At 39.0% G+C, this 15,390-nt stretch overlaps 1 protein-coding gene across 2 annotated transcripts in view; it reads right to left on the bottom strand.

The window, feature by feature from the left end:
- FER (FER tyrosine kinase) overlaps nt 1-15,390 on the bottom strand; it is a 421,941-nt gene that overhangs the window by 313,753 nt on the left and 92,798 nt on the right. For both annotated transcript variants that reach the window (XM_054031951.1, XM_054031950.1), the window contains 2 exons: nt 5,215-5,337; nt 1,117-1,306 (listed from right to left, as the gene is read on the bottom strand). In XM_054031951.1, the coding sequence (XP_053887926.1) occupies nt 1,117-1,306; nt 5,215-5,337 (313 nt within the window). The remainder of the gene's footprint in view (nt 1-1,116; nt 1,307-5,214; nt 5,338-15,390) is intronic.

A 15,390-nucleotide genomic window follows, 5' to 3' on the forward strand; every position in this document is an offset into this window, starting at 1 on the left:
GGAAGCCTAAAAACTGAGAACTAAGCTGTAATTTAATGAACATCTTACCTAAACCAATCATTTTTTGATGAGCGTTTTTAATTTTAACGTTAAGATTTGGAGCAGACAGTTTTATGTACATCGGTCTAAAATCCTCTTGGGTTTCATGAACATAAACCAAATGGTAAAGTTTGTCCAAAGGTCACTGAGTGTAGGGTTTCTACAAACTCCAAAATACCAAGCCAACTCATCGGTTTCATAATGAAGCTAGAACATTTAACCGTATTTTCTCTCTCACACTCTCTCTCTCACACACACACACACACACACACCCACCTACCTCTTGTGCCAAAGAAGTCTAGAAACATCCTGGCTTGTTGCCATTTTCTTACATGGTTTGGCATGCAGATCTCTCTCCTCCCATATTAGAAGCAGTTAGTTAGCTTATCACATCTTCCTGACTTTACAGGTAGCTGACAAGGAAAGCTTAAGAGTACCTGCCTCCTCAACATAAACAGGATCTCTTCAACATAGAGGTCTGTAAATACTCCTGCTTGTCTCACTGCTGTAATTACCCTCTTCCAGCGTATGGAGCAAACAATGCCCAAGAATACACTATTGGAACAGTCTATTATTTCGACCAACAGTCCAACAAAAGACAACTTACAATGAGCATGATTTATTACATTATTCACAAAAATCACATTATGGGTGTACAGATGCTTGCAGTTCTTCATTACCAACTAATAGGAACTCTCTAAAACAGTGATACATTCAGCTACATTTCTGCTCCAGAATGATTTTATGGGCAGTAACTGCAATAGGACGAGCAATTGTATTTACAGTCCCCTACCTGCTGGTAAGTGGAAAGGCAGTCCACCCTCTCCCCTGAATATATTCTATGAATATGAGACAACAGTAGTTTTCACCTTGCCCTGAAAAGTTCACAGATGTAGAAAGACCCAGCCAATCAATAGAGCTGGTTGGTCCCTCTGGATGGTACTATGACTCCCTCTCAGTTGGCTGCCTGCAACTATATGATGTTCTCTGTTGAGCAGTCAGGCCTCTGACCCCAAAGATGAGCAATTCAATACCATGAGTGGCTACATGGTTCAATGGTATAAGTACGGGACTTACCATAGAAGTGACTGATCTGTCATCTTCTTCATAATTTACTACCGGAGGTGGCTCTTTCCCATCATTCTCCTGAACTTTTTGTTCTAGAAGTTCTTTCTGGGCTGTAAATTTTGCCTCAGTGCATCTTAATTGCTGAACTGTTTGCTTGAGTTCTTCTAGTGCTTGCTTCTGGCTCAGCAAAAGCACAATGCTGAAAAGAAAAAGGACAAGCACAAATTAAACACTGATTATTTTAAAATGAGTTTTTCTTATCAAAACAACATTGGGGAAAACATTTTGTCATTGGTAATTTGGTTTCTCTTTTCTACCTTTCCCACCCACCTATCTCAAGTGGAGGATACCCAAGTTATCTCTTCTTTGAAAAACAGGAGGAGATCTCACTTATGTTCACTGCTCTAAGTCCTTTGCATGAACAAGTCAAATATCACCAAGCTTTCAAAACTGGAAGAAGAATAAAAACAAAGTGCAGCAAGCTTATATGTTGTTGCCGCACCTTCTTTCTCGAAGGAACTACACAATTAGTAAAAACAGAGTTTTCTTTAAACTTTTTCATTAGTAAAATGGAATTAAGGAAATGCCTGTTCTTTTTTCACCCTTTAAAATTCACCAAATCAAGTACAGTATTTCTAGTCTTGAGCAGCATATAGAGAAATAAAGGTATACTCAATTATGGAAATCCTAGAATGTGCATTCTAAATTTAGGCTAGTACCAAAGATTTTATTATCCCTTTTTCTGCAACTTCTTCATTTTGTGTGAGCTGGGCTAGGGTGACACACAGATGTATGCACATGGGGGAAGGAAAATCCTGAGGGAGGGTTGTTTTGGTTTTGTATTTTTTAAGATTGTAAGCTCTTTGGATAGAAATTTTAATCTATGTTTCTATAGCATTTGGTATGTAATTAATAAATAATAAAAATAAAACACATATTACAAGTAAAGAGGTGAATACCCTGAATTTAAAGCCATGTAGATAAAATAACACTGCTTGAATGTTTCAGACATTCTGTTAAGAGCCTCTGATTAAAATAAAAAATAGTAAGAAGAATTCACCCTGGTTCACTAGAAGTGTAAGAATCTCATTAGCTAATTGGAAATTATTTAATTAGCGTAGTGAAAAATAACGGAAAAAGCAAACTTCTAAAGCTTTTGATATTTTTTCAATAGTATCTAATGCATTAAGAAAATGACTGCCTTCAGAGCTCATACTAATTTATTTTTTCATTGTTTTATTCATTAATATAATATAATTTAAGATATTACGCGCCAGTTCACTGTTATTGGAAAGTAATGGTATCTGTCATAGAGTCAATTAAATCTTGACTGAGGGTGGAAACAATCGGGGAGAGACGGGAAGGAACTAAGTACAACCCCAATTCTATTTATCAGTTCTTATAACTTCCGTTTCAAAGTAGAGGCTAAAAGCTATATAATCCGAGCTGGAAAAAGGTTGATCATAAATCACAGAAGATAAGAGTTGGAAGAGATCTCAAGGGGTCATCTAGTCCAATCCCCTGCTCAAAGCAGGACCAACACCAACTAAATCATCCCAGCCAGGGCTTTGTCAAGCCGGGCCTTAAAAACCTCTTTCAGGGATGGTCTAGACAGTATTTGGTCCTGCCACGCGGGCAGGGGACTGGACTCGATGACCTCTCGAGGTCCCTTCCAGTCCTAGAATCTATGAATCTCTAAGGATGGAGATTCCACCACCTCCCTAGGTAACCCATTCCACTGCTTCAACACCCTCCTAGTGAAATAGTGTTTCCTAAAATCTAAGCTAGACCTCCCCCACTGCAACTTAAGACCATTGCTTCTTGTTCTGTCATCTGCCACCATTGAGAACAGCCTAGCTCCATCCCCTTTGGAAACCCCTGTCAGGTAGTTGAAGGCTGCTATCAAATCCCCCCCTTCACTCTTCTCTTCTGCAGACTAAATAACCCCAGTTCCCTCAGCCTCTCCTCGTAAGTCATGTGCCCCAGCCTCTTAATCATTTTTGTTGCCCTCCACTGGACTGTCTCCAATTTGTCCACATCCTTTCTGTAGTGGGGGGCCCAAAACTGGATGCAATATTCCAGATGTGGCCTCACCAAAGCCGAATAGAGGGGAATAATCACTTCCCTCGATCTGCTGGCAATGCTCCTACTAATACAGCCCAATATGCCGTTAGCCTTCTTGGCAACAAGGGCACACTGCTGACTCATATCCAGCTTCTCATCCACTGCAATCCTGTAACCACTGTAATGTAAGCTGGTGACTCCATTCAGCGTAACACACAAAAACTGTGATTTTTTATAATGCTTGATTTGCTTTATTTGTGGCATTGTTTAATATTACAGGCTATTAATATTCAGCATAATATTCAAACGACTTCTACATTCAGTATTTGGAATAAGATGCCTTGAGTAAAGAACATATCCAACCTAGGTCCAAATGTGAAGACAGTTCAAAACACAGATTACGTTTGAGTAGTGTATCTCTGGAAACTCCTTCTTCACAGCCATATCTGCACAATGAGACCTGGTGGATCCACAGTCTAGGACACGCATGTCTAGTTGCTGTGTAGGCCAGTCACGCATGTCTAGGTGCTGTGTAGACATATCCTGAGAACTCCCTCGTTCTGTCCAGAACTGAAATGAACAGCTGGGTAGATCTTCTAAAAGAACTAGTTCTGTCCAAGTAAAATGCCAGAGCCCTTCTGACACCCAAGATATGAAGCCTCTTCATCATTATGAGAATGTGGCTTGCAGGGCAGGGGGAAAGGGTGATAAGTATATAGGCTTGACTGGGGAAACAACTTTAGTGAGGAAATTTGGATGAGGATGTATCCTTAAAAAAAAAATGCATGGAGGATCAGCAACCACAGTATATAACTGTACATAACAGAGGTAATGGCCACCAAAAAGGCTACATTTACAGACAGATGTAACAAAGAAGTGGTGGCCATCAGCTTCAAACATGGCCCCATGAGTGTAGATTGTGACACACTATACCTTGTGGGAGCATCCTGTCATATTCCCCATTTATATATAATTGAGATATTGCATAATAAACAGGCCATGTGAGGTATCCGGGAAAAGGTTATGATCTGCTGAAAGTCACTGTTCTATCTAAATATGTATATCATGAATGCACATGAAGTTATGAGAATTGTGTTTTATGGTTGTCTCTAAAATATGCTGTGGGTTTGGGACGCGCCCAGATACTAGCTCTCCAGAGACAATCTCCTCTCAGGACTGCATCTACCCATCTTAGAGGAACTGTGCTCACCAGATCTCTTGTGCTTTCTCCTCAGTACCAAAGAAGAGAATTGGTGCTTTCCTTCCAACAATCTTCTCTGGGGTGGAAACAGCAATGTCTGGAAGGACACTCCTTGCTGAAATGGAAGCACTCAGCACTGCAACAAGCACAAAGGCTTTGAAGGTGGATGCAAGACAGCCTCCATAAGAATGTGGTTCAATCTCACATCCCTGTTTTTTATACAATGCTTGAAATCTCTATAGATCTGGTCACAGTCTTGAATGTGGACCTCACCCGGACATTTGGAGCAAGGATCACTCACCAGCAGAGATAATCAGCACAAGACTTAAAGCCTGGGGTTCAAGGCATCCCCCAGTACTGAGCATAAACATTTGCACTAAAAATGTCTCTGTCAGAAAACCAAGAAAACAAAGAAAGAAAACCTAGACTAAGTACAATAATGAGTGCCACTAAACAACAAAAATGCCCCCACACACCTACACACTATTTAACTATATACAAATAGGCAGAAAACCAATGATAGTGGGGAAAAACTTGGATAAACAAGTTGACATGCTCCATCTACAGATCACAGCTGATAAAAGGAATGGGGGGAGAGAGGGAGGGTCATGACAGCTCCGCCCTTTATATCATCAATCCATAGCATGAGAGTGCTGAAGGCAAATGCGCCACCTTGATGGATACCACTATGGGGGAAAATCCCCAGCTCTGGGGCACTGGGAACATACAAACCTGAAGTGGAACAGACATGTGCAAATCACTCAAAGAAGAACTGCGTATTACAATATCAACAACTTTTTCCTTTAAAATTTTCACCTTCCAATATCTCTGGCCACACTTACTCTGATTTTTTTTCACAGGTCTTAGAAGATTCTTCTATTTTCTTTTCTAGTTCCAACAAAAGCTCCTCTTTGTTCAAAAGCGTCTGCTGTGTCTGAATCAATTCTTCTACTACTGTTTTCAACCTAGAATACAGGTCAGTGTACAAATCAAAAATATGCATGTACTACATACATACAATTTAAACTGTTTGTGCACATATTTATGTTTCTCTGTATATCTAAAAAGAAGAGCTGAAAATAGAAGCAGCAATCCTTAAATTAGTTTCTATTTTGCCAGTTTCCCTTTCTTGGTAATATGTTTATAAAATTGCTTATTTTGTGAATGTACCTTATTATATGGGGACACTCTAGATGTGGGTGCACACTGTTGGGAGTGAAGGCATATTTTAGGCCTGATAAAAGTCTGCTGTGATTTTTAAGAATCTGTTTGGATAATTTTTACCAGCTTAAAGCTTAAGTAGAACCGCCCATGAAAATGAAGAGTAATCATATTTGTGAGGAAAACAAAAAGATAAAGCATCCATAAAGCTAGAAAAAATTGGTTTGAGTTAGCACAAAACTTGTACCGACCGGGATGGAGAACTGATATGAAACAGAAACTAATGCATATTCATAAGAAAAAACAACAAAAGGTATAAATAGTTAGTCTAACCCGGGGATGGGCAAACTACAGCCCGCAGGCTGGATCCGGCCCCTCAGAGCTTTCAATCTGGCCCGCGGGATTGCCCCCCGTGGCGTCGCAGCCCCACGCCATTCTCAGAAGCGGCCCTCGGGTGGTGGGGCAGACGGCTCCACATGCATTGCCCTTGCCTCCAGGCACCCCCCCCCTCACCCCGCAACTCCCATTGGCCAGGAATGGGGAACCGCAGCCAATGGGAGCTTCAGGGGAGGTACCTGGAGGTGCAGGCATGCAGGGAGCGTGCCCTGGCCCCAGTGCGCACCACTGCCACCCTGGAGCCACTTTAGTTAAGCGGCGCTGGGCCGGAGCTCGAACCCCTCCTGCACTCCGCCCTCCAACTCCCTGCCCTAAGCCCCCTGCCTGCACCTCACACCCCAACTCCCTGCCCTGAGCCCCCTCGTACACTCTGCACTCCACCTGCACCCCAACCCCCTGCCCTGAGCTCCCTGCTGACCCCTTGTGCACCCCAAACCCCTTCCCTGAGCCCCCTCATACACCCTGCACCCCTCCTTTGCCCCAATCCCTTGCCCTGAGTTCCTTCCTGCACACCACACCCCCTCCCACACCCCACACTCCCTCCTGCACCCCAACCCCCTACCCCGGCCCTGCATACAATTTCCCCACCCAGATGTGGCCCTCAGCCCAAAAAGTTTGCCCACCCCTGGTCTAAACAAAGGGAAGCTGAAGAGTTGTATTTGTCTGGTGCTGGAGACGTCTGTGTGATGACTATCCAGATGAACTTCCCACTTGTGTGTAATTGATCACTACTTACTCAGCAGATAAAGGCTTCATTCTTTGATGCAGTAGCACTTAAAATGCTTCTTAGGCATTTTAATTTTTTTTTAAACTTGAAGCAGTTGCTAGGCCAAGAGCGTACACAGTAATATATAATAGAATCAATTTCTTCCCAGCATTCATCCAGTTATTAATTCATTAATATTGATATTCCAGGCAACAGTGGCATAACACAGTTAACAAAAAAGATTGGATTTATTGTTTTGGAGCTTTTCTCCTAATGGTCTACAACTGCCCACACTTTTTCAACTGAAAGAAAAGTCAAATCAAGCAGGCTTTAGCTATCTGGGAATTGTATTCCATATACGCTAAAATTAGATTAATCTGCATTTGATCCTGTGATATATAGTAATGATTTATCTCCTACGTAAACTCATTGTCTATTTTACAATTACAGATTTAAGCTTGTGACACTTCAATTATCAATACATATAATTACATGAACAGATTCCTCATTATATATTAATCTCAAATTTAATATTAATTAAAAATCCTTTCACTTTAAAACCTTGATTAAGAATGTTTATTTGCTGACCCTACACGTGACTGTAAATATTTCTTTAACAACTTTCAAAAATTCATTGACCTAACAATCATTTTATACAGATTAGGCACTGTATTTAATTATGAACCATTAACATATAGAAATTTAAATCCAAATTAATATTATCATTTGTCTCTAAAGTATATAATTACTTTCACACAGCATCAACATTTTAATATGCTCTACAATTTTTAAAAAGTGTAGGCAGTGTTGTGGTAGCCATGTTGGTCCCAGGATATTAGATAAACAAGGTGGGATAATATCTTTTATTGGACCAACTCCTATTGGTGAGAGAGACAAGCTTTTGAGCCATAGAGCTCTTCTTCAGGGCTTGAAGTTTTGTGTGGCTTGATAGCTTGTCTCTCTCTCACCAAGCGAAGTTGGCCCAATAAAACATATTACTTCACCCACTTTGTCTCATTTAAAAAATTTGATTTAAAATCAGAGAATCAAGTTGGAATAGGAAACTGATGTAGCTCTTCCCCATACCTCTGAACTCTGTGAGGAAGTTTGGACTTATCTTTGAGCAAGAGAAGATAAGTTAGTTGTTTTAATCTTCCTTTTTGTTCTAAATAACCATGTGAAGTTTGGACATCATTTAGGACTGGCTAGAGCTGGTATCTCACACTATCTTGTATCATCACTCTGTTTACAATTTGCCACAAGATATTTCACCATGGACCCGCATCTGTCTTCTGGACAAAAGTAGTTCAAAATAAGACTATTACTAACTCATCAGTCACTCTAATCATAGTTAGCTTTCATAATAATTTCCAAATTATTCATCTTTACACTGAACATGGACATATCAAAACATTATGAAATTTTCCATATGCTGGGCTTACAAATTATCTTAATGATCTGGAAGAGCTACTTGGGAATTCTTCTTGATCACTGATTTAACGGTCTCAAATATTAATAAATATTATAATAAATATGAATACATATTTGTATAAAATAGCTGTTTGGAAGATTTGTTTAACTCATCTGGGTACTGATTCATATTCCCACTCACCTTTTTACTACCTCAACAGACATTCTCTACCAGCCATATATTGTTTGCTCATTTTATTCATCCCACTATCTTCCAGATATAATATTTTAATCACAGTATTATATTTTAAACCACCTCTGTGTTTGCATATGTTAATACAGTAGCTTCCATTAAACCATCAACACTTATCAGCAAATACCACCGTTTCTGTTGTACTTAGAACAGAACAACCGGTAAATGCTGACACAGAGACCACTATGTGTATACTATGATTCTTTATTGGATTATTTACTTTGCTTTGCATTATTTTTAAACATAAAACTGATCCAATTTTCCACACAATGTATTTTATAATGAGGATAATGGTTTAATTAAACTTAACCCAATAATATAATGTAGGAAAATATGTTTTCTGTAATTTAAGTAAAATAAAGGGGTTTTAGTAGCAAAGGGAACGCTTACATAAAAAATGTAATTAGCAAGATAATGGTAAAAGTGCTGAGCTCAAATTGTAGCTGGTAAGAGAAGAGAAGCCTGGAATTATCAAAACTGATTCTGACAAAGAAAAATTGTTTTGTGATGTAATAAACTTATCGTGACCTTTAACGTACCAATGTGAACTTGAAGAAAAGGGCCAAATCATAAAATCTTGTCTACTCAAAGCCAGAAAAGGGGTCATTTCCAAACTGCTCAAAACTGGTTCTTAGCTAAAGTGAACAATTGGCTCTGACATCACTTGTTTGTTAAAGACTATAAAAAGGTGAGCTCTTAGGGGGTTCATTACTAGTGTCTGCCTGTGCAAGCTGGAGACAACCATCATTGGTTTGAGCACCCCAGAGCCTAGTCCTGCGATAAGCACCTGATCCTTGTTTATAACTGTATTTTATTAGGGCGTGATGACTGCTTATAATCTAAGGCACATTTGAAGCAACTGTATAAATACCATCCAGCCTTTGAATTTAATAAAAGAATTATGGCTATATTAATATTTGGTGGTATCCTGCATAAACAATCATATCAATAACCTTCTCCACCAGGAGAAGCTCACCCAGAGCTATAACAGCTGGATATTGATTTCTTCATACACCCTCATTCAGAAACTGACAGTCTGAATTACTACAAATTATCACTATGTTGGGAATAATTACAATAATAATTAATTACAGATACAAATCTTCAGATAGATGATTAACTTATAGTACGTTTCCTGATAAAGGGACACATTGCCATCAGCACACTGTGGGTGCACAGGGGATGAGGGACACAAAGACCCTTCCCCTTGGACATCCTGTGCAAGAATAAAGGACAGTTGCAATCCGTGGCCTCTGGACAAAAACTTCTCTGGAGAGCAAAGAAAATACTCTCTTCATGCACCGCCAAAGTAGACAAAAAAAAAAAAAAGGTAGTAGCATAGCTTTGATCCTTTCCACAGTCAGACTATGGGAGTACACTGCACCATTCTTCAGGATGATAGAGAACACACTCTTCATCTGCACAAAAAGAGAAAGAAGAACTCCCCACAGCTTCCCCGAGACAGTGCAGCTTTATATGAGCTCATACTGGGGACTGAGGCTGAATGTCACAATCTAGCAAACAGATACTTTTTGGGGAAAGGTGGCAAACAACAGTGATATTTAAAAGAATTACATCACATGCTATTCTGTATTTGTTTTCTTCTATTTATTAAATAAATAGAAGTTTAGTTATTGTTTAATTATTGTTTAATATTTTGTTTAATTATTAAATTCACTACAATTAGGACATATATAAGAACACAACCAGCTCTGCTTTTATCAGGGACTCATGCATAATGAATTGTAAATGTAAATTGCAAAAAGCACTGACTTTTCACTTAAGCAGTCTATTCCCTCAATATAGGGTGTGCATATTTCCCATTACCATCAGCAACAATCACATACACCTATCAAAAGAAGAGTAGATTACCCTATGTGCTATGTCCATAAGTGTGCTTGGATTCTTGCTGAACAGTCCCCAACCCAAAAAGTTTATAACCTGACCATGAATGCTTTTTGACGTAGATTTGCAGACACTATGGCCTGCATTTCCCACTCTCAGAAAGCCAGGCTGGAGGGATCATCTAGTGTGAAAGGTGTCTGCTGGTAGAATCTCTCGGGAAGCAGGTTGGAGAGCTACAGGAGGAGGTGGCTAGGCTGAGGCACATCCATGCCCACGATGATTTCATTGAGAGTATTCCTATGAATAGATGTCCAAGGGCAAATGTTGTGGCTTATCAAATAGATGTTAGTACTTTTCGAAGCATAGGGGCATGGAAGGAAATATCTGTGAAAGCAGCCAATCACTAAGACAAACAAGTTTGTTTACATTTGCAGGAGTTAATGCTGCCAGCTTCTTGTTTACCATGTCACCTGAAAGTGAGAACAGGCGTTCTCATGGCAATGTTTTAGCTGGCGTCGCAAGATGTTTACATTCCAGATATGCTAAAGATTCATATGTCCTTTCATGCTTCAACCACCATTCCAAAGGACATACGTCCATGCTGATGACTGGTTCTGCTCTATAACGATCCTGAGCAGTGGGGACCGACACATGTTCATTTTCATCATCTGAGTCAAATGCCACACGCAGAAGGTTGATTTTCTTTTTTGGTGGTTCGGGTTCTGTAGTTTCCACATTGGAATGTTGCTCTTTTAATACTTCTGAAAGCATGCTCCTCACCTCATCCTGCTCAGATTTTGGAAGGCACTTCAGATTCTTAAACCTTGGGTCAAGTGCTGTAGCTATCTTTAGAAATCTCACATTGGTACCTTCTTGCATTTTGTCAAATCTGCATTGAAAGTATTCTTATAATGAACATGTGCTGGGTCATCATCCGAGACTACTATAACATGAAATATATGGCAGAATGCATGTAAAACAGAGCCAGAGACATATAATTCTCCCCCAAAGAGTTCAATCACAAATTTTATTAATGCATTATTTTTTTTAACGAGCGTCATCAGCATGGAAGCATGTCCTCTGGAATGGTGGCCGAAGCATGAAAGGGTGTACGAATGTTTAGCATATCTGGGACGTAGATACCTTGCAACGCCGGCTACAACAGTGTCATGCGAACGCCTCTTCTCGCTTTCAGATGACATTGTAAATAAGAAGTGGGCAGCATTATCTCCTGTAAATGTAAACAAACTTGTCTGTCTTAACAATTGGCTGAACGAGAAGTAGGACGAAGTGGACTTGTAGGCTCTAAAGTTTTACACTGTTTTGTTTTTGAGTTCAGTTATGTAACAAAAAAAATCTACATTTATAAATTACACTTTCACGATAAAGAGATTGCACTACAGTACTTGTCTGAGGTGAATTGAAAAACACTATTTTGTTTATTATTTTTACTGTACAAATATTTGTAATAAAAATAATACAAAGTGAGCAGTGTACACTTTGTATTCTGTGTTGTAATTGAAATCAATATATTTGAAAATGTAGAAAAACTTCCAAAAATATTTAATAATTTCAATTGGTATTCTATTGTTTAACAGTGTGATTAAAACTACAATTAATCGCTATGAATTTTTTTGAGTTAATCACATGAGTTAACTGCGATTAATCGACAGCTCTATTTATTTTCTCTCTATATAAGCATATTTGAGCAGTGGACAAAGAAATTTTCATTTAGTTTCCAAAGGGCAGGAAAGAATTAATATTATTCATATGAGTAAATTGTGTTCTGGTAACAATCAGTTGTACAGAATTAGAAAAATCAGTGGAAAAGACCTACAGTACTAGGTTATCTAGTACATACCTTCTACTAATGGAACAATGCTCCTCACAAATATCCATAAATCTCTCGTGTAACAATATCATTTATACTTAATCCTTCTTAATGTAAAAGAAGGTTCTAGATGTTCTTGGTTCCAGAGCCCTTTACCTAAGAGTACTTTTGCAATAAATTTATGAGAGACTGTATATAATCCCAGGCTAGTAAATAATGCTAGTATATCTTATCAATATTTCAGGCAAACAAGTCTTGGAGCAAACTTCTAATCACTCCCCACCAAAGTATTCATAATCCAACATGTTCTACTAGCAGCAGGACCTGTGATTCTAACCTCGCAGTCCTATTTTGGAACACTTAATGAAGAAATATTTTTTACAAAAACAATTAGGTTTTAAGTCATTTATACTGTAAAAACATAACAGTGGACAGAAAAATAGTCCCAAAACTCCTATCTCCAACAAGACCACTCTTGCCTTCCTGCCTACTCCTATGATAGCCCTCCTTTCTGTACTGCAAATATCCTCAATCTCTTACTTCAAAATCCCTCTTCAAAATCAATCTTTCATCCTGCTTCCCATTCCTTTTCCCCCTATTATGGTATTTACATCTCTTATTAACTCAATCTCTATCTAAAAACATTAAAATGTGATTTTTGGGTTGCTATATACTGTAAATATTACTCCACAGAAGTTTTATTTTTTTTAATCCTCATCCCTCCTTTTCCTATACTTTTTCTCTCTCACCTTCAAGTTTTATAACTGTCCAAGTAAGACTGTTAGCTCTTTGGGGAGGCAAGTGTCTTTTTTTAACCTCTAAAAACCCATTCCCCTTTCTTTGTGTAATAAAGGTGGCAAAAAGCTAACTATTCAGAAAATCAAAACTGGCAACTAACATTAAATAGTTAACCGTATTTTAACCCCTCTCACCCACTAATTTAAAGAAGTTGGAGCATTGCATGACCATGCAGAAAACAAAAGCTATGTAAACACAAGTGTCTAGAAACTGGAAGATGAAGACACACTGCCTATATTATTTATCATGTATGCCATTCCCTGTTAGCAAATCTCAAACTATTTATTACATATATTTTATGTCATATATTAACCCTTTCTAACTACTAGAGGGAAGCTTTGAGGTCTAAGCAAAATGGTGAAGACAGAAAAACAGAAACCTCAGAATATTTACACATAGGAACTGGATTTTTCTCCTTGATCAAATGTTTTCAATTCCTGTCTTTTTTTTTTAAATCATCTGAAAATTATAGTTACCATAAAGTTTATTAAGATGCAGAATAACTATTGGTAGTTACTGAAGCAATGACAAAAAGTCTAGGAAGTGATCTGATTCATTCTGTCACCAAAGTACTGAAGGTGAAGTGTTAATTTAATACTTGTTTCCAAATATTTATTTTGTACAAGGAGCAACAAACCAACCAGTGGACAATCATTTGAAATAACTTGAAAACATAATTTCTGAACTTGTATCTTTTTAAATTTGATAAACTGATTATGTGTACTGTGGGATGAGCTGGGTACATGAACTCAAACACACACAGTAACTAATAACTCAGTGGTCCCCAACCTTTCTGAGTGGCAGGCGCTAGACGACTAGCCACCGAGGAACGTGGCCGCCGGACAAGCAGCCACTGAAATGCTGCTGAGAAGCAGCGTCATCAAGAGGCGTCGCCGCCGAAAATCAGCGGCATCGTTTCATGACGTTGCCACTTCTCGGCGGCATTTCGGCAGCTGCTTGTCTGGCGGCAAGTAGGCGGGTGCGCATAGATGCTCCGACGGGCACTGCATTGGGGACCACTGTAATAGCTGAAAGCCTATGCTGTGAGATGGCTGTAATTCATAAAGTAATATGTGTAAGAAAATCTAAAAACAGCTGAGAACTTAAAACCCAGTTGGTAACAGACCACAAATCTCAGTGATCACAGTATCATAGAAGTGTAGGACTGGAAGGGACCTCAAGAGTTCTTCTAGTCCAGTCCCTTGCACTCAAGGAAGGACTAAGTATTATCTGCCATCCCTGATCGGTATTCAACATTGGAGTGTTTTAAGAGCAGATCATACAGAGATTCCACAACCTCCATACACAATTTATTCCAGTGCTTAACTATCCTGACAATTAGAAAGTTTTTCTTAATATCCAACCTAAATCACCCCTGCTGCAATATAAACGCATTGCTTTTTCTCCTAGTCTCAGAGGTTAAAGAGAATTTCTTTTCTCCCTCCTCCTTATAACAACCTTTTATGTACTTGAAAACTGTTATGTTCCCCCTCACTCTTCTCTTCTCCAGACTAAACAAACCCAATTTTTTTTTTAATCTTCCCTCATAGGTCATGTTTTCTAGACCTTTAATCATTTTTGTTGCTCTTCTTTGGACTTTCTCCAATTTGTCCACAACTTTCCTGAAATGTGGCACCCAGAACTGGACACAATACCAGGGCGGAGTAGAGCAGAAGAATTGCTTCTCGTGTCTTACTTACAACATTCCTGCTAATACATCCCAGAATGATGACTGCCTTTTTTGCAACAGTTTTACACTGTTGACTCATATTTAAGCTTGTGATTCACTCTGACCCCAGATCCCTTTTCACAGGACTTCTTCCTAAGTATTAATTTCCCATTTTGCATGTGTGAAACTGATTGTTCCTTCATAAGTGGAGTACTTTGCATTTAATTCTATTTACTCGAGACCATTTCTCCAGTCTGTCCATATCATTTTGAATTTTAATTCTATCCTCCAAAGCACTTGCAACCCCTCCCAGCTTGGTATCATCCACAAACTTTATAAGCGTATACACTCTATACAATTATCTTAATCATCAATGAAAATATTGAACAGAACCAGACCCAGGACTGATCCCTGCAGGACCCCACTTGATATGCCCTTCCAGCTTGACTGTGAACCATTGATGACTACTCTCTGGCAATGGTTTTCCAACCACTATGCATCCACCATATAGTAGCTCCATCTAGGTTGTATTTCCTAGTTTGTTTATGAGGTCATGCAAAACAGTATCAAAAGCCTTACTAAAGTCAAGCTATGCCACACCTGCCGCTTCCCCCTTATCCACAAGGCTTGTTACTCTGTCAAAGAAAGCTGATAGGTTGGTTTGTCATCATTTGTTCTTGACAAATCCATGCTGGCTATTACTTATCACCTTAGTACCTTCTAGATGAAGACTGAACCTGATTATAATCCAAATAAAAAGAGCTCTCAAGTCATGCTTGTAGCTGTCTCCATTGCTCCACACTAACTCAACAGATATTCTAGGCTTCACAGCGATGTTATGGGTTACTGTGTGTGCTGCTCGTGTTGATTTTGTGTCTGGAGGAAATATCCTGGGAAATTTGTGTTCATTTATGAGGGTGGCAAATGAGTGTGTGCGCTGCAGTGATGG

Source organism: Malaclemys terrapin, chromosome 6 (assembly GCF_027887155.1).
Source record: "Malaclemys terrapin pileata isolate rMalTer1 chromosome 6, rMalTer1.hap1, whole genome shotgun sequence".
In the NCBI taxonomy this organism is placed as follows: domain Eukaryota; kingdom Metazoa; phylum Chordata; order Testudines; family Emydidae; genus Malaclemys; species Malaclemys terrapin.